This window comes from Macrotis lagotis, chromosome 5 (genome assembly GCF_037893015.1).
Source record: "Macrotis lagotis isolate mMagLag1 chromosome 5, bilby.v1.9.chrom.fasta, whole genome shotgun sequence".
Classification (NCBI taxonomy): domain Eukaryota; kingdom Metazoa; phylum Chordata; class Mammalia; order Peramelemorphia; family Peramelidae; genus Macrotis; species Macrotis lagotis.
Window position 1 is genome coordinate 243,434,075 of NC_133662.1, and position 19,642 is coordinate 243,453,716.

Sequence of the window (19,642 nt, forward strand, 5' to 3'; positions counted from 1 at the left end):
TTTTGGAAATTCATAGAAATGGGGGACTAATATGGTTTTTCAAGAGCTTCTACAACAGATAATCCAGTAAAATGTTGGGAGAGAATTGTAGATGTTCAGTCATTTAGCTGTGTCTGACTCTGAATTTGTGGTCCGTAGCATGCCAGACCATTCTGTCCAGGGAGGACCTTGAGTGCCTGACTAGAGTGTCATCTTTCTTAATGACTCTTGATTTTGTGTCTTATGATGTGCACGTTAGTCCTTGGTAGAATTTCTGGCCTCATTTTTGCATCCCTCTCTCTAGTGCTTAGCATAATGCCTACTCTTGGTAACTGCTTAGTAAATGTGAAGCTTGGCTGGTTTGTTAGTTGGTTGATTTATTGAGAGGGATTAAGTGAGATGGAAACATGCTTTAGGGCTCTTTTGCATAGAAGCAGATTAGAATCTCAAGGCATAGTCAGTTTTTTTGCTTTATCAATTAAGGATTGACCCTGTTACTGAAAGATGCCCTAATAAAATCCCATTTGTCCTATTAATATGCTTATTGTGACATTTATTTATAAAATTACTGAAAAAATTAACTCAGATATGATTTGTACTAGTCATAGGTCATCTTGTTCTGTGATGATATATTTGAATCATAATGTGTTTTGAGAATGAATTTAGAGAAGCTTTTATAAAAAATATTTAATGAGTATTAACATAAAATGTCAGTTGTTGCAGTTTCAAAATTTTTTTTTACACCCACTTTAGACTGTGGTAACTTGGTGTCAATCTAGAAAATAGAGAAATATAATTTAGAAATAGAGTGCCAGTAAAAATTAATGAATTCTTCTTTGGAAGATCATAAATGGTTTTGTATGTAACTTGTTAAAATACCTGCAATGGTAATAATAATCGTAACACCAGTCTATAGGAGTTAGTCCAAAAATGAGCTCAACTCCCTTTCTTTAGGGACACTAAATTCCTTGATGTATTTGGAAAAGAAAGAGAATCGTCCTGGTTTTTCTATTTCTTTTCCTCCGTGTTCTTGGTTTCTTTTTCTGTTTTCATCAACTGGTAGCACTGTTGTTAGAGTCTTGGACCTGGAGTCAAGTGGATCTAAGGTAATATGAAGTACTTGGGAAATTTGCCTGCTAAGATAAATCCAGGAACTATATGAACACACTTACAAAATATTTTTTACATAAATAAATGCAGATGTAAACAAATGGAGGAATATTAATTTCTCATGAGTTGACTGAGCCAGTATAATAAATATAATAAAAATGACACTTCTTTCTAAATTTATTTACTTATTCAGTGCCATGCCAAACAAACTACCAAAAAGTTATTTTATTGAGTTAGAAAAAATAAAAACAATTCATTTGGAAGAATAAAAGGTCAAGAATATCTAAATAATCAATGAAAAAAATGTGAAGGAAAGTGACTTAATAGTACCAGATCTCAAACTGTATTTTCTTTGTTCAGTCATTTCAATCATGTCCAACTCTTCATGAAACCATTTGGGGTTTTTTAGCAAAGATATTCGGAGTGCTTTACTCTCTCCATCCAGTTCAGTTTGCAAATGAGGAAACCGAGGCAAACAAGATTAAGTGACCTGTCCAGAATTACACTGCTAATGTCTGAGGCTAGATTTGAACTCAGGTCTTCTTGACTTCAGGCCAAGTGTTTTATTCACTGTACTACCTAACTGCCCGAACTTTATTATATAGCAGTCATGAAAGCAGTCTGGTATTGGCTAAGAAATAGAAAATGGATCAGTAAGAAAATGACCATAGGATCCAAGATTTGGGACAAGAGCTCACTACTTAACAAGAAATGCTGGGAACACTGGAAAGTGATTTGGAAGAAATTAGATGTAGACCAACAGTATGATCTCATTAATGAATACACTATGACTATACTGTATATACTACGACAAGGTCAAAATGAGTATATGATTTTTTTTTTTTAGGTTTTTGCAAGGCAAATGGGGGGTTAAGTGGCTTGCCCAAGGCCACACAGCTAGGTAATTATTAAGTGCCTGAGACTGGATTTGAACCCAGGTCCTCTTGACTCCAGGGCCGGTGCTTTATCCACTGCGCCACCTAGCCTCCCCAAAGTATATGATTTTTTTAAAGAAAGATTTTATTTATTTTGAGTTTTACAAATTTTCCACCATTCTTGCTTCACTCCCCACAGAAGGTATTCTGTTAGTCTTTACATTGATTCCATGTTATACATTGATCACTGTTGAATGTGATGACAGAGAGATCATCCTTAAGGAAGAAAAATAAAGTATGAGATAGTAAAATTACATAATAATATAATGGTTTTTTTTTTTTCTAATTTGACAGTAATACTTTGGTCTTTGTTCAAAGTCCATAATTCTTTCTCTGGATACAGATGGTATTCTCCATTGCAGATAGCCCAAAATTGTCCCTGGTTGTTGCACTGAAGGATGAGCAAGTCCATCAAGGTTGATCATCAACCCCATGTTGCTGTTAGGGTGTACAATGTTCTTCTGGTTCTGTTCATCTCACTCAGCATCAGTTCATGCAAATCCTTCCAGGCTTCCCTGAATTCCTGTCCCTCCTGGTTTCTAATAGAACAATAGTGTTCCATGACATGCATATACCAGTTTGTTAAGCCATTCCCTAATTGAAAGACATTCATTTAATTTCCAATTTTTTGCCGCCACAAACAGGGCTACTATAAATATTTTTGTACAAGTGATGTTTTCATTATCTCTTCAGGGTATAGACCCAGTAGTGGTATTGGTGGGTCAAAGGGTATATGCACATTTTTGTTGCCCTTTGGGCATAATCCCAAATTGCTTTCCAGAAAGGTTTGATGAGTTCACAGCTCCACCAACAATGTATTAGTGTCCCAGATTTCCTGCATCCCTTCCAACATTGACCATTGCCCTTTCTGGTCATATTGGCTAGCCTGAGAGGTGTGAGATAAAAACTTTAATTTGCATTTCTCTAGTAAGTAATGATTTGGAGCAATTTTTCATATGACTATGGATTGCTTTGATTTCCTCAGCTGAAAATTGCCTTTGCATATCCTTTGACCATTTGTCAATTGGGGAATGGTTTGTTTTTTTTGAAAATTTGACTCAGTTCTCTGTATATTTTAGAAACGAGTCCTTTGTCAGAAATACTAGTTGCAAAAATTGTTTCAAAATGGGTATATGATTTTGACATAAAGGATGATATAAGCAAATTAGAGCAGCATGAAAAAAATTTTACCTGTCAAATCTTTGGATAAAGGAAGAATTTATTTTCAAACAAGAGATGGAAAGGATCACTGGAAGTAAAATGGATAATTCAAATTACATTAAATTTAAAAGCTTTTGTCCAAGCAAAACTAATGCAACCAAGATTAGAAAGAAAGCATACAACTGGGGAAAAAATTACATACTAAGTTTCTCTGATAAAGATCTCTTTTATTAAATACATAGATTATTGAATCAAATTTATAAGAATACAAGTCATAAATAGTAAAGATATGAACTGGCATTTTCAAATGAAGTCATCAAAGTTATAACCATATGAAAAAATTTTCTAAATCATTATTGATTAGAGAAACATAACTTAAAACAACTCTGATGTATTAGATTGATTAACATGACAAAAGAAAATGACATGTTGGAGGACACATGGATAAGTTGACACCAGTGTGTTGTGCTATAAAATTGCATTCCTTTGATTAGAATACTGCTATTAGTTCAACATTCTAAAAAATTTTTTTAAAAAAGGATCTCTGTGTACAGAAATGCTTTTAGGAACTCTTTTTGTAAGCGGCAAAGAATTGGAAATTGTGGGAATACCCATCAGTTGGGGAATGATTGAACAAGTTGTAGTATATGATGGTGATGGAATACTGTTGTACTGTAGGAAATGAGGAGCGGGATAGTTTCAAAAAAACTAGAAAGACTTATGTGAACTGATGTAAAAGTGAAGTGAGCAGATTCAGGGAAACATTGTATACAGTATTGGCAGGATTGTGTGATGATCAATTGTGACTGACTTGGCTATTCTCAGTAAAACAGTGATCTAAGACCATTCAACTGCTATCTATCTCCAGGAAAAAGAACTGATGGAACCCTGAATGTAGATTGAAGCATAATTTTTTTCACTTTATTTTTCTTGCTTTATTCTTTGACAACATGGCTAATATGGAAATATGTTCTTTATAATTTCACATATATATTTGATATCACATTTCTTGCCTTTACAGTGGGTAAAGGAGAAGTGGGGGGGAGTAAGAATTCAGCATTCAGTTAAAAAAATTAACACTCAATGGATAATGAACTTGAAATTTTAGAAAAAAGCCTGTTACAAGGGAAGGAAAAAAAGATCTAAGGTCAAAGCTGACTTCTCACACTTGCACCATGCCAGGGCAAGTCAAGTGACCTCTGTGTGCCCCAATTTCTCATTTGTAAAGTGAGAGTATTAATAGAATAGAATCTCTTTCTAGCATTGTTGTGAAGAAGAAATGACATTATATTTGTAAATTACTTTGCCAACCTTCAAGTGTTACACAAATGTCATCTATTTATTGGATGGTTTAAATGTTGAAACTGTGTGTGTGTGTGTGTGTGTGTGTGTGATGATTGAGATGTTTGAGGGAGGTGTGAGTAAAAACAGTTGAAGAGTGGGTATTTCTTCATTAGACCTATCCTGAAACTTCTTCTCACTGACTTCAGGGTCAGGAAACCCTAAGTCATTATTTTCTTCTTTCTAGTGAAAGTTTTACATGTAGATGGGGACTCAAAAAGACACTTATTGTTCAGGATTATTTGTGGTAAAGAATCATTGAAATTAGATCAATAAAACCTTATTACTTTGAGCCATCCATTGGGGACTTAAGAATAACTCAGTTACAGGGAGCACTTTTTTGCAGTGGTATTCCACAATAGTGAGACTTTATTTGTATTTTGAAAATGCAGAAGCATTGACTGTGGGATGAGTGAGTAGGGGAAACTTTCACAGGTGTTTTCAACCTTCACAAGATGCTTGCAGCCCTCAAAACCTATTTATGCAGCATGATTACATTTTATTATTATACTCATTGGTAATGTGGGTTACATTGTAGACATAAATATTGAATTCTGTTTTGTGGCCCTTGACAAGTTTTTGTTGGGTGATGCAGCCCAGAAGAGCTGAAAGGTTGGACACCCATGCTTTAGAGCCTCCTTATAATTTAGTTCAGTTCAAGAAGTGGGCAGAGGAATGCTGAAATGTAGATTGAAGTGTTTTCATTTAATCCCATTATGCTGTCATTTTTCCACTTTAAATAAAGTAATTTTTATTGAGTTTTCAAAATGCCAGTAATAAAGCTTTAATGCACAAGGGTACTAATTCATGTTTCATATACTGTAGACACTGGACAATTATTGAATTTGACGATTATTGGATTTTGAGGCGCCTATGTTTAACATTGCCTATTTGCCTGTGTCTGTATCTTCAAACTTAGTACATTATCTTGAGCAAATAAAATATAATTGTTACTGCTTGTAATTAATCTGTCTCATACAGTACTTAGCTGTGTTGATGGAAATATGATTCATTGTTGAGATCATACTGAAATACAAAGAAAATTGATTAGATGGATTTTTTTTTCAGTTGGATTCTATTAGATTTAAGTTATCAGTAAATTTGAGACTGACTCTTCTGTTTGCATACCTCTGTGTGAATGGGTGTTTAAATAAGTATTGGAATGTGCTTCCCTGGTTGAATTTTTTATGTTATAAATATTCTAGAATGGGTGGGGAATGTCCAACTTGTGGGCCAAATCATTTGGTCTGGTGCTACCACAACTGCAGGTGGGACATGAAATTCAGTAATCTAAGAGTTTTTTAGGGTGATCAAATTAAATGTTTGCCAAATGGTCCTTGGCAGAAAAAAGGTTCCCCATCCCTGAACTAGAACTACAATGAGGATACACTATACCTTTACCTGTTATCCAGTGGCACAATGTGCATTTTAACTTGAATTAATTCTCATTTTAAGGTGTGGTTTTTGAAAGCACTTCCTGTAACCCAGAACTGGGTCATGGTACTGAGGATGACATTCTGCTCCAGTGTTTGTTCATGATGTCTCCAAAGTCTTTGAGTACAGTTTTTTACCGTTAAAACATTAAGATTTTTGGCTCCACGCATTATAAGATCTGGATCTTTATGGTGTCCTAGCTTGTCCATTGCTTGGGTGATCTTGCGCAGGTGATGTCTCCATCTCTCAGACTTTGTCATCTGAAATGAGGGATTTGGACAACTGGTTTTGAAGGGGCCCTTCTACTGTCACAATTGGTGCTTTTGGGTATGACTCTAGAACTTAAAATGTTGTGTTGCTGAGGCTCATTTTTTAGGGGAAAACTAGTCTAAGTTATTTGTTTTTGATTTTGTATTTTTTTCAACTGCCTGACTCAGGGAAAGTATGCTTTAATACCAGAGTCTCCATGGGCTTGCTTTGGTTTTCTAAACCAGTTTAACCAATTTAGTTTATTACTTGAGAGAATCAGGAAATTTAGACAGTATCTGATAAGGGACTTCACAGGAGAGGCGAACAGACTCACTGTGAGACTCTAGAGTTTTTAAATGTGATATTTTCCAAAAATTTTTTCACATGGTATACCTTATGAACTGGGTCATGTTATAGATGTTTTCTCATGATACATCATCAGAGAAATGCAGTCATGCTTTACAAATACCTTTGTGAATTTGATATGCACAGAAGAATGAAAAAAATCTTTAAATAGGAGATTGCCATTCTTGATAATGACATCGTTCTGGAGATTGACTGGGCAAGTTGGGAAACAGTAATATAATGGAATATTGCTGCATTGTTAGAAATAATAAATATGATGGATGTAGAAAGGCATGAAAACAGGGCACACAATGACTCCAATAGTGTAAGTGGACAGATCAGCGACAGAGAAACAAGATGTACATTGAAAACTGAAATCAGGATGCACTGTGGACCAAAGAAGAAATGGGAAAAGAGGCTGCCCTGCTGCTTTGTAGAGGTGGGAACATTATGTACAGTACCAATCCGTTTTGGTGTAGTGGATAGTTTTGTCAGATTTTTTCTGTTTTTATAACTTATTATAAGAGGTCTCTTTCGGGGGGGGTGGAAACACTGGGAAATAGAGATGATGTTAAGATGATAAATGTAAATATATGTGTGTGTGTGTGTGTGTGTGTATACATATGTGTGTGTGTGTGTATAAAATTAAATACATGAATATGTGTCCAGTTTGTATATTTAAATATACTTCTTATATATGGCATTAGCTAAGTTTACAAAAGTATCAAGCAATTTTGTAGGGATGTTGAATGTTTTGTGGGAGAAATGTTGTATAAATAGCCTGCAGAAAGAACTCTTCCCTGTAGTAATGTGTTATAAAAATGAGGTTTGGTTAGGACATTGTTGTGAAATTACTTTGGCTATGACCGTGTAATGTGGGCCTGTGGTGACTTCTGAGTGGGCAAGTGTTCAGAATGAGGGAAAAGTAGTGCTTAGTAGCTGGTAGATAGAATGCCGTCCTTGAATTCGGGAAGACTTGGAAGGCTTGGGTCTTACTTGTGACATATAGGTGGTGGTTGTGGCACTCTTAACCTCAGTCAACTCTGAGGAAGAGCTGGGGATTGAGGGCATTCCCCAAATCAATGAAGTCACAGTTATGAACCATCTCATCCCCCAAATCAAAAGAAAGCTACAGCAGAACTGCTAGGAGTGAGGAAACTTGTTTTTTTTAACCTTGTCCATTTTTTGTTCAATTATTTCATCTTGATGGCTTGCTCTTCTTGACTGACTAGCAATGAAAGAGGGCTCGAGAGCCTTGGTGTAGAATGTTTCTCTTTAGAGTGTTGGCATTGAGTTGTTATAATTGTGCTTGATTTTGTGACCCCATTCTTGGCAGAGATACTGGAGAGGTTGACCATTTCCTTCTCTAGCTCATTTTGCAGAAGGAAACTGAGGCAAACAGGGTGAAGTGACTTGCCCAGGGTCACCCAGCTAGGAAGTGTCTGAGGCCAGATTTGACCTCAGATCTTCCTGCTTCCAGTCCAGGCACTCCATCCATTTCACTGCCTTGCCCAGAAAAAGGAATCCAATTCTTGCCTCCCCAGTTGGAGCAGCCAGTAATGGGGAAGGGGCTGCAGCCTGGGGAGCCCTGCAAGCATCTCTCCAGTATTGCTGCCTATTGCAGTTGCCATAGTACCTTAAGAGTACTCAGACTCTCCCTGGCACTTTCTAGTTGAAAAAAGCTAGAGTAGCTGAATGCCATATTTAATATTGCCCAGTCACAGTTAAATCTACAAAAATCAAATGTGTTGCTTTGAAAATGATTAAATTCTATTTTTCTACTTTATGAAAAGTAGTCTAAATGATAAGGGAGAGAAAAATGAGTACCTTTATTGTTAGTAAGTCATTTCTTATTTTCTTTTTGAGAGCTTTGTTCTTTTAACCTCCTGCTCCTAGTGATCTGGCTATTTCCTTGACACCCCAGCTTCTGAGCCCCATCCTCAACTCCCCCTGCTGAGACAGTTCACTGGTGCTTCACCGTTAACCACGACTCTTTCGGCTCTTTATTTTCCATCAACTGTCTGTTGCAAAATAAGGTGGCTTTGTTTGGGGGAAAAAGAGAGAGAGAGAGAGAGAGAGAGAGAGAGAGAAGCCTTTCCGAATGTAGCCGCTCCCTTTGAAGTTGGAGCACTTGAGAGACAATTGAGATGCTCTCAGACTTCCCTCCTCCCTCCCAGCTTTTTCTTCTGCTAAAGCCTGCAGTGAACACGTACTTCTGTTGATGACATCGATTTGTTGCTATGGAAATAGCGGTAATGTCACAGCTTCAGCCTGGTGACTTGACTGCAGGTTCATGCAGGAGAAAGGAGTAGGCTTTGGGGAAGAACCTTATTAAAACTGAAAGCTATCCATTGTGAGAAGGTGAAAGGTCAATGGAGACAACCTTGCTTTTTTTTGTAATAAAGACATAAAGTTTCATCCCCTCACCCCACCCCTTTCACATTGGCTAATTCACTGCACATATTTGACTGTCCCAGCATGAATTCGGGCCCAGAAACAGCTTTTGTGAAACCGAGACTTTTTAAATTTCTCATTGACTCAGTACGATTTAAGTCAGTTCAGTAACTGTATATTGAATTGCCTTTTCCCTTTTCATCCTTAGGACAAGGGCAGCAGCAAGCGGCACCAGCTCCAGGGCCAGCAGCTAATCCAGTAGCCAACAAGCCCCAGCAACAGAATGGGAATTCAGGACTGGGTAAGTCCTGCTGCTGGATGAGCTTGAGATGTCCATTGTGATCATAAAGCCTTTGTGTAGTGCTTGTCATTGAATCTAGGGCAAAGGACACTGGAAGATTTAAAAATAATTCCGATTCCAATTGTAAAGTGCATGCTGGAAAGAAAAGACCTCTAAAGTTAACTTTAATCCATCATTTTAAGTAATGTATAGTACTTTTAGCATTTCAGAGTTTACCTTAGAGTTTCTCACACATTGTTGGGTTTTCTATCTTCTTTCTTTCTGTTCATTTGCATATCTTTTAAAATTCTTATCTTTTAAGCTAGTTCTTCACCATCTGCTTCATTATATTTGGTTTCTCTCTGTTTTCCATTTTAGTCTCTTGGGTTTTTATCTTTGAAAAACCATATCATCTCTATTGGTCAGAAAGTCTAGTTTTCAGTTTCATTGAAAACAATATTTTCTTCTTCTGACTTTATAGAAGATCCAGGAAGACTTTTAATCGAATCATTTTGTTTGCTTTTTTTAGCCTTTCCTAGAGGAATCTCCAAAGTGGAGTCCATGATTTGTAGAATTTGGTTGGGATTATTTTTAGGTAGAACTTTTTTTCCTTTCACTGCTTTGCCAGAAATTGCTGTATATCTCCCCCATCCTACCCCCACATCCCTCTTAAGAGTAGTAGTTTTCTGTTTTTGAACTCCAGTGTTCTGAGAGGAACAAAATGAAAGCCTTGACATTTTCAGGATGTGTATGACGCATTGCCATTGACATTAGGTGCATTTAGTGAACAGAATGCTTCTCTGGAACAGTCTTCCTGCTCTCCTTGGAAAGTCAACTTCCAGGACTTTTAACTGGTTAACTCTTCTTAGCACTTTTCTGTTCCTCTCCTTACTTGTGTAATCAGCTCCCAAATCTTTGTGCTGTTGAATGGCCTCAGTGTTATGGCCATCACAATGAGGAGAGGTCAGACGTCATTTCCACTTAGACTGTTTCATAAGCTTTTCCCTCAGACATACCTTCGGAGTATCTTTGATACTTTGGATATAGGATTTCATCAGTGAGTGTAATCATTTCTTTGACACTTTGAAACCCCTTCATAGCTTCTAATTCTACAATTCTTGCCTGTGTTGTTAATAAATCTTGATACTATTCTCTTGTTCTTTTGGTATCTCGGGGGAAAGTGGTTCTCTTGTGTTATTCATCTGTTATCTCTTATTCTTGATACAGGACCAACCCACTTCCATCATATACATACACAATAAAATGTCTTTTATACCTTTTCTTGGGTTCAAGTCATCATCACTGATCATGTCCTATAATCTACTTATGCCCATGACTATCTTCAGTTAATCTTAAAATTAGTTCATGCACCTCTAAACCCTCATTAGCTAGAGAGTGGAAGGAGAAGGCCTGAATGTGATGTTTTGTATTGGGAGAAACCAAACTGACTGCAAATGTTGCCTTAAGAGAGGGTGTTGTGGGGGGCAGCTAGGAGTACCTGAGTTCAAATCCGTCCTCAGACACTTAATAATTGCCTAGCTGTGTGGCCTTGGGCAAGCCACTTAACCCCATTGCCTTGCAAAAACTAAAAGAGAGAGAGAGAGAGAGAGAGAGAGTGTGAGTGGGTGTTGTGGGCTTGCATTGTTGAGAACTATTGCTATTGGTTCTACACTTGTGTCTCTTGACAATCCTGGTAGAAGAAAAACTCTGAGACCTCAATAGATACTTGTTTAATGAATGACAGGGTTTTCCAGTTGTTTTTTTTTAACCGAGCTTTTTTCCTGAGGATATTTTGTTAATTTACAGTTCTTGTCTTTATGGAAAGAGACTCAGAAAGCCTCAGAGAGAATAGACTCAGCTGCTAAAGAACATTAGTTACTATTGTGTTCTCTTCAGGGAGCAGAGAATGTGGCATGGCCTAGGCTGGGCTGTTCTGCCAACAGTGTCCTGTGCCCAAAGACTGGTTTGCACCATTGACTTCGTGTCATAATCTTCAATATGACTATAAGATTGGAGACTTTTTCTTGTGCCAAAATGGCATTTTTGCCAGGTAGTAAACTCATTTATCTGAGTGACAGCCTCATTTCCCACAGGTTCACAGCACCTTTTTCTTTTGCTTGTTATTACTGCCCCAATATCATATTTGTTCATTAAAGAAATAACCAAAAAAATGTGTATTTGCTTCTCTGTGATCTTCTGCATGGCCATAATTCTCAAATAAGGTTTATAGAATAGGACTGGAAAGGATTAGAGCCTAATGACACCATTTCTCAAGCCCCTACTCTATTCTTCCTGGAAACTTCTTTCCAGCCCTCCCTCTGCAATTTTCAGCCATTGTTGGATGAATAGAAATGAGAAGTAATCTGAAGACTATACAGTTCTCATCATAGAGCTGACCATAAATACAAATGTCATACAGGCTAAATAGTTTGAGAATTTTTGGTGTTTTTGTATATTTTAAAGGTTCCACAGCAACTAAAAGCTATGGTGTTTCAAAGACATTTGGCAAAGTTGGAAGCGCTAATCTGAGCACTCTTGGAGGATCCCAGTTGAAAGTTGTACCCATCGCCAGCCTGAACCCATACCAGTCCAAGTGAGTTGTGAAACCTACCAAGTTCAAGATGCTCTTCCTTGTCATTTAAAGTGGTTTTCTGTCTTTTTTTAGAAGTTTGTGTTCCAAATGTAGGGTGACTAGATATTTGTTGATATTTTGTTACTAGATTTAATTTCTTATCTTTTGAAGAATCTGTGTCAGATTTAAAAAAACCTCCAAGACAATTAAGATTGTAAAGAAGAGGTGTAAATTTCATAAAGCAAGCAAATAATGGAGATTATTATACTGAAAAATTACTAATCTTTCTAAAAAATTGATCTTGTAGTAATTGAAAGAATAACATGGTGTTGAATTTTGAGTTCTACATTTTTCTGCCTCCCTATGACAGGAAGTAATCTGATCGAGGTTATACATGTGCAATCATGTTTGACATATTTCCAAATTAGTTATGTTGTGAAAGAAGAATCAGAACTAAAGGAGAAAAAAAAATGGGAAAAAAGAAAAAAAACATGCAAGTTTTAAAAAGTGAGAGTAGTGTGCATGGTCTACATTTGGTTTCCATAGTTTTTTGTCTGGATATGGATGATATGCCCCATTCCTAAATGAAGTCTCCTTGAAAGGAAAAAATTTAGTTTCCAGTGTGTAACACAAATATTATGAATAAATTTGGATTTCATATAAACTAAAGTAGGTGAAAATTACAGCCTATGTTCAGACCTATATAAAACCAATAATGACCATTGCTATCCATTGACAGTGTTTCGCTTCTGGATACCCATTAGCAGTGGGAGATTGTTATTCTTAATGTAGATAATGATGATGGTCTTGGTTAAAATTGCCTGTGTCTTGTAGACTTCAGTGAAGTCTTGTTCATCTAGATTAATCTGTTAAATTAGATTAACCTGAGCTATATATAAAAGAAGACCTTTTTTCTCAAGGCCCTTTTTTGGATGATATTTTATTTTTACAATTCCCTTTGAGGTAGGAAACTGTAAGGATTGTCAGAGGCCTTCCTTGCAAGTTAGTGTCTTCACTCAAGAGAACATGAGAGTTTGTTTATAAACCTTAAAGCACTGTATAAATTTTCATCATAACTATTATTATTATTATTGCTGTCATTATCAAGATCCTATTTAGAAGACTGGGCTAGATCTAAAAATCAGATCTATCCCATGAGGTCCTTTGGGTATTTTGATAGATGTGTGACTGATTCCATAGACCTTACTTCGCCATGCATCAGAGGCAGGACCTGAATTTTACATCATTTGTAACAGTTCAAGGAATTAAAAAGAGTTGATAAACCACAAGTGTTACTATTTTATCATCTTGTCTTTGTTTTTTGCTTTTTCTGAACATTGACAACCTTGTATATTTTGCTCAAAATGTCTGTCCAATGGGCAGGGATGACCTGGGTCAGGGAGGCCATTTTGGGGTTGAGGGGGAGCTGCCACGTTTTCTTCAAAAAAGGATTCTCTGAATTTTTGATACCAATTTATTTTCCAGGTGGACTATTTGTGCTCGTGTTACTAATAAAAGTCAGATCCGCACCTGGAGCAACTCCCGAGGGGAAGGAAAGCTTTTCTCTATAGAAATGGTTGATGAAAGTGTAAGTTGTGTCTGTCATTTGGGGAAACAGAAGCAGTTGAGCCCTTGACCAACAGAAGACTCATTTCTCTCCTATCTGTACAGTGAAAAGCTAGTATAGGCCAAAGAAAATGTGATAGCTGAGGTTCTTTTGACCCATTCTGTGGTATATTGGTACTGCCTTTGGTTGAGAGTCATAAATAAGACTTTGCAGCTTAGTCTTAAATGAGAGCATTTAGAACAGTTGGAACTAACCTTCTGAATGCATGAAAGGGTCCCTTGGGTAGAAGAAACAAGAAGCATCGTCTGGCTCTTGGCAAGCAAAGTGGCCTTGCTGGAATGCTTTCTGCTTGGTAGAGCAGAGGAACACTGCAATGCTTGGGCTGCACCCAGGGTCCCTTGGGTGGACCACAGCCCTCTTGCTAGTGAAAGGACTTCAGCCTGTGGTTTCAGATGGTTTGTCCAAACAATTGGTGTGTTAGTGGAATGAGAAGTTCTGGCCTAGTTTGGGCCAGGAGCAAAGACTTCTGTCAGAGATGTCAGACTGTAGGTCTTGTGGCAGTCCAACAGTGGCTCTTTGAGGACATTAGAGTGGACATTGACCTTGGAATCTAAAGACTTGAGTTCTAATCCCAGCTCTGCCAGAAACTACCTGGGGACTAAGTCAGACATTAAGGAATATGTCACTCTGACCTCTGGGAGCATCACAGTTTAGTTTCACATGGGGATTTCATGAGACAAGATATTTATACCTTAGGCAAGTCACTGAAGCTCTCCTCCTTAGCTCTTTGAGTGAATAACTGATGAGAATAGATGAACTCTTAGGTCTTTTTCAGCTCCAATGTTTATGTTTCCAGTCTATTTTTGTGGAATGTTTCAGCCATTTATTTCCTTTTTTTGACCTATCAGCAGCATTTTAACTGACAGGGAAAGTAAAAACTATGCTGCTAGCAACTTTGAAAATCAATTTATTGATCTGGCATTAGATGCTATGTATTTAAGAATGAGTTGTCACACCATATTTGGCAGATATAAAGTAAATAAGCTTTATTTGCAGCAGAATCTTTAATCTCTAATTTCCCAAGAGTTTTTTTATGGGAGTGAAGGGTAAGGAGCATTGGACTAGTTTTAACTATTTCTATTCAGGTGTTATTCCTCACCCCAAATCAGTAAAACTTGGAGATAATATCTTCTAGTTGAATAACTGAAAAACTGTAAATTGTTCAGAAACCCTGAATTTCAGCATTAGAAGCACCTTGTACTTGATCTTCTCCATCCCTGTCTAAAAACCACATCCTTTCTGCAACCTGCTCATCAAGGGTTCTGGGCAGCTTTTACTTGAAGAGTTCTTGACGAAGGGTATAGCCTTATGGGACTACCCATTCCATTTTTCCACAGAGTAATTGTGAGGGAGTTTTTCCCTACTTCGAACTGAATTGATATACATTTGGGTCTTGGCTGCCTGTTTCAAGCTCACTAGTGAAATTCCTTGACTTGTGGTGACTGCTCTGGCAAGACTGCATAGAACCGGCTAATTCTGTTTCTTATATTTTTTTGCAGGGTGAGATCAGAGCTACTGCTTTCAATGATCAAGTAGACAAGTTCTTTCCCCTCATCGATGTGAATAAGGTATGGTCTTGGAACTGAAGTATCGAGCTATAGTCGCACTTTCACATAGAAATTAGTTAAATGGTAGAATGAGTTTGATGATTGTTAAAGTTGTTCACAGCCCTAGTTTGAGATCTCATGGCTTGACATCTCTTTCTATGTAGGTGTATTACTTCTCCAAAGGCACCCTGAAGATTGCTAATAAGCAGTTCACAGCTGTTAAGAATGACTATGAAATGACCTTCAATAATGAGACCTCTGTGGTGCTTTGTGAAGATGCTCATCACTTACCTACAGTTCAGTTTGACTTCACGGAGATTGGTGACCTGGAGAACAAGGCTAAAGATTCACTTGTAGGTAAGTGCATATGATTATTAAAAAAAAAAAAGCTGTGATACTGGGCTGTCATTATGCAAATATGTGAGGAAGACAGGGGGATGCAAGGCTGGGGACCTTTAGGTTTCATCTTTGAGAGTGATATTCTTCAGTTGAGATTTGTAAGCATCCCTCACTAAAATATGGTGCCTCCATTTCAGACATCATTGGAGTCTGTAAGAGCTTTGAAGATGCTGGCAAAGTTGTTGTGAAGTCTTCCAATAGAGAAGTTTCCAAAAGGAACATCCATTTGATGGACACTTCTGGGAAGGTGGTGACAACCACTCTGTGGGGAGAAGATGTAAGTTGCTGCTCAGGAGTCTCAACAGATGCATCCCATGGGATGTGATTAAAAAACAATATTCCAAACTCTTGATTTATAGATACTGGGTCTGTGTGCAGAATGGGGGATTGTCTTAGGAATCAGTTTGAAAATGCTTTTCTATGGAATCATCTTGCTCTTGAAAGCTTTCCCTCATGGTGTCTGGGGTGATCTTGAGCCTGTAAAGATTCTGAGAGTATCTCAGCATAGTGGGTGCTTCTAGGGTGTGGTTGAGTTGGGCAAGACGACTTTGTGGGAGTGCAGAGTATGTCCTACAGCCCTAATAACTGTGTGTGTATGTGCCTTTGTTGATGATTGCAGGCTGACAGATTTGACGGGTCTCGACAGCCTGTGTTGGCCATCAAAGGAGCCCGAGTCTCTGATTTTGGTGGGAGGAGCCTATCAGTGCTCTCTTCAAGCACTGTTCTTGTGAACCCCGATATTCCAGAGGCCTTTAAACTACGTGGATGGTAGGTTTTTGTGGAAATCAACAAAGAGGGCCCCTTTTTCCTCTCCTAGTAGGGAACTGGGTTCTCTTTGTGGTTCTTGTATCAGGCCTGTGACCTGCCGGCTGAGCAGGGGGCTTGTTTCTCTATTTCTGGGAGGCATTATGTCCTCTGAGAGGGCGGCTTTCAGCTTCTTAAACTGACAAACCTGTAATCCCATGACAAACCTTGAAGAGTCGGAGGGAGGCAATTAAAGTGAAAGTATTGCCAGCTGACCCAGATCCTCCCAAAGCAGACACAGTAGACTTTAGCAATTCTGCTTTGAGGAGCTTTAGTGGAGAGAACATTTTTCTTCCTGAGATTTGATCCGTGTTATGGGTCTCTTAAGGTTTTTAGGGGTGTGGGGGAAGGGAATGCTTTCTGACTCCTTGAAACATTCAGTGTTGGAGTACATCTTCTTCTTTGGTGTTTTCATTGGACTCCGAGATAAAATACAGTGAGAACAATGGGCTTTTATCAGCAGGCCATTGACGTTCCTGAGGCACTCTGGGGAGGAGGAAAGCCTGCTAAGGTCTCTGCAATATATCTTCTTTTTCAGAAAGTTAGAATTCCACATTCAAAGAACACCTCCAATTGAAACATGATTTGTGAGAATTGGTTTGGTTAAAGAAAACATTTTAACTAGCTTTAGTTTAAATTATGTGGCTGTGGTTGAAGGGGAGAAGTGCATGACTTTGAGATTGTGCCATAGGGTTTTTTAAATAAAGAAGCATTTCACTCTGATTGTAGATGAAATCTTGTGGGTTCTAAGTCTTTACTGCAGGGTACCAGGGGAGAGTGAGAGGGAATAGTTCTGTCACCAGCAATGATGGCTGATGTTTATGTGGCCTTCTGAGATGGGCAAAGCTTGTCTGAGCCTCTAGGCAGCTATGTGAGGCAGGTAATGCCAAGGAAGTGAATTAAGTTAGAGAAGTAGAGGATTAGCCATGATCCCATAGCACCCAGGAAGTGTCTGAAGCTGTTTCTCAGCTCAGCTTTTTACTGACTTGGAATCCAGTCCATTATCTGCTATGCTACACTGCTTTGTGATCTGGGACAAGTCATCTTTCCTGGATGAGCTTTAGGGGTTTCCCCTACCCCCAGTAAATAATGAAGGGTCTGATCCAGATAACCTTTTTAAAAGATTTTTTTACAATTCTGAATTTGATGACATTCCTCCCCCCCAAAAAGAACCTCCCCAAAACATTTTCTTAGAAAGGGGAACTGAAGGGTGGCTAGGTGGCACAGTGGATAGAGCACCAGCCCTGGAGTCAGGAGTACCTGAGTTCAAATCCGGCCTCAGCCACTTAATAATTACCTAGCTGTGTGGCCTTGGGCAAGTCACTTAATCCCATTGCCTTGCAAAAAAAAACCTTAAAAGGGGGGAACTGAAAGAAAAAATAATGTGTGAAAATGTTATTTGTATACAGCTTGTTTACATATTCCTTTGAAGTCTGTCCTTTCTTGACTGTGTTTCTTCAGGGCTCTTCTGCATTTTAAAAAAATGCTTCTGTGATGACCCTCTTTTCTTTCTTTTTTTGGATAGTACTATCAATGCATTTTAAAATTTAATGTTATTTGGGGATTGTCTACTATTTTGATAAATCCTTCAATACAAGAAGAAAAACAGTCCCTGTTAAAAGAGGCATAGTTAAATTCAAATATACCTCATCCCACACCTTGGGTGCATCAATCAGCCCCCTGTCAGAAGGAGGGGCAGCAAGCCCTAAGAGGTTAAAGTGAGAATGATTCTAAGACAGGGACTCTCAGCCTCCCTCTCATCCACTCCTGGCCAAGGTCAATTCATTCATTCATTCATTTAGGATTTTTTACAAGGCAACAGAGTTAAGTGATGTGTCCAAGGTCAAATTTGAACTCATGTCCTCTGATTCCAGGGCCAGTGCTCTATTCACTAAGTCTCCTAGCTGCCCCACCAAGGTTTAAAGAAAATGTTTTATTATTAACTAGGAAATCATTAGTAGACATTAGCAAAGGCAGTGTGTGTATGTGTGTGTGTATGTGTGAGAGAGGGAGAGACAGACACAGTGAGAAATGGCTAGAAAAAAGAGATAAATGAAACTTTTTATACGTTAATTTTCATGCCTTTTAAAGCTTTATAGATAACTTCTAAAAAAAGTTTACCACCACCCTACACTTAATAATATATCTTAGTTCACCTGAACCCAAAAGGCCTAGGGCTGTGAGTACTATTTTCAGGAGCTTATGAACCACCTCCATTTGGCATAGCCACACTAAGTCATTTTCCCTTAATTTTTTGAGGGGTCTGATCTCAGTCAACATGAAAGCCATTAGAATTAAATAGATGATAGGGGTCAGCTAGGAAATTCTTGTCCATCCAATGAGTTGGCCTGAAGTTGAACGGCTAAGATGGAGAGGGGTGTGTTTAGTTCTCAGCTCTAACATCGTGGAGTTTTTATTGTAAGAGGGGCTGTTCTCTCCTTGCTCTGCTGACTCCTGATGAGCTGTCTATGGTGGGAAATGTCTCCTTGGAGCTTTTGAGACAGTAAACTCGTATTGCTGGTGGTGCCGAGACAGATTTATGGACTGATGCTTCTGGGTGAGGGATTTCATAACTTACCTGATTGAACAAGAAGGCATTTGTCTGCAGCCAGCCTGCAAGGTAGCCTGCCATGAGTGGGCAATTGGGGGGGGGGGGTCAACTCTCTGTTAGCCACTTTCTCGATGTTTTTAATCTCAGATTGGCATTTCCTTGTTGCTTGGCAGGTTCCATGAAGCAGTGTTTCTGTCTTTTTCATATTGCTTAGGGAACACAAATTAATTTTTATAATAACATAAAGGCCTCATTTAGGAAAGAACTAAGTCTGTGATGGGAGGGAAGGGTGCAATTCATTTTAAAATTTAATGTAAGCATGTAATCGTCTGCTATTTTGACTCTCCATCTCAACTTTTTAAAAAATATTTTGATGTAAGAGGATTTTTGCCATATATCGATGCACTTATTCATGGTATTGGTGGTGCTGGTCTGCCACCTGAGTATTCGTAGTCTGATGGAGGTTAGCATTGAAGGAGGAACTTTATACCTTTGGGGCCACGTGTGTGGGAGTTTATTTGTTCTTAGCAGAGCTTCAGAATTTTTTTGCTTTAATTGAATCTTGCTGTTTCAGAGGATTATTATTTTTAGGGCTTAGGCCCCTAAAAACCTGTGTTGTTAGGTTCGTGGGAAGTGGCTCCAGGACACTTAGGACTTTGCAGTGTGTTCCTTGACCACTGGGTGGCATCAGAATGATTGAGATAAGAGTGTTGAGGTCATTTACAACTGCTGTTAATAGCCCTCAAAGTACAATCAAAATGGAACTAACTTTTTCCCAAATGTGGTTTGAGTGATTATCCTATATACAAATGTCTGTTGCTTGTAAAACTCTGTGAAGAGGGAAAATAAAGATCCACTATCTAGCCTCAGGGAACAAGTCAGGTTTTGGAAAAGCTGACATTGATTTCATTTTC

General features: G+C 38.2%; 1 protein-coding gene across 1 annotated transcript in view; it reads left to right on the forward strand.

Annotated features, from left to right (window-relative positions):
• The window catches only part of RPA1 (replication protein A1), a 59,855-nt gene that overhangs the window by 15,970 nt on the left and 24,243 nt on the right, over positions 1 to 19,642 (forward strand). The window contains exons 6-12 of the mRNA XM_074189195.1: positions 9,157 to 9,249; positions 11,692 to 11,821; positions 13,286 to 13,388; positions 14,927 to 14,995; positions 15,139 to 15,331; positions 15,511 to 15,650; positions 15,993 to 16,141. Coding sequence (XP_074045296.1) covers positions 9,157 to 9,249; positions 11,692 to 11,821; positions 13,286 to 13,388; positions 14,927 to 14,995; positions 15,139 to 15,331; positions 15,511 to 15,650; positions 15,993 to 16,141 — 877 coding nt within the window. The remainder of the gene's footprint in view (positions 1 to 9,156; positions 9,250 to 11,691; positions 11,822 to 13,285; positions 13,389 to 14,926; positions 14,996 to 15,138; positions 15,332 to 15,510; positions 15,651 to 15,992; positions 16,142 to 19,642) is intronic.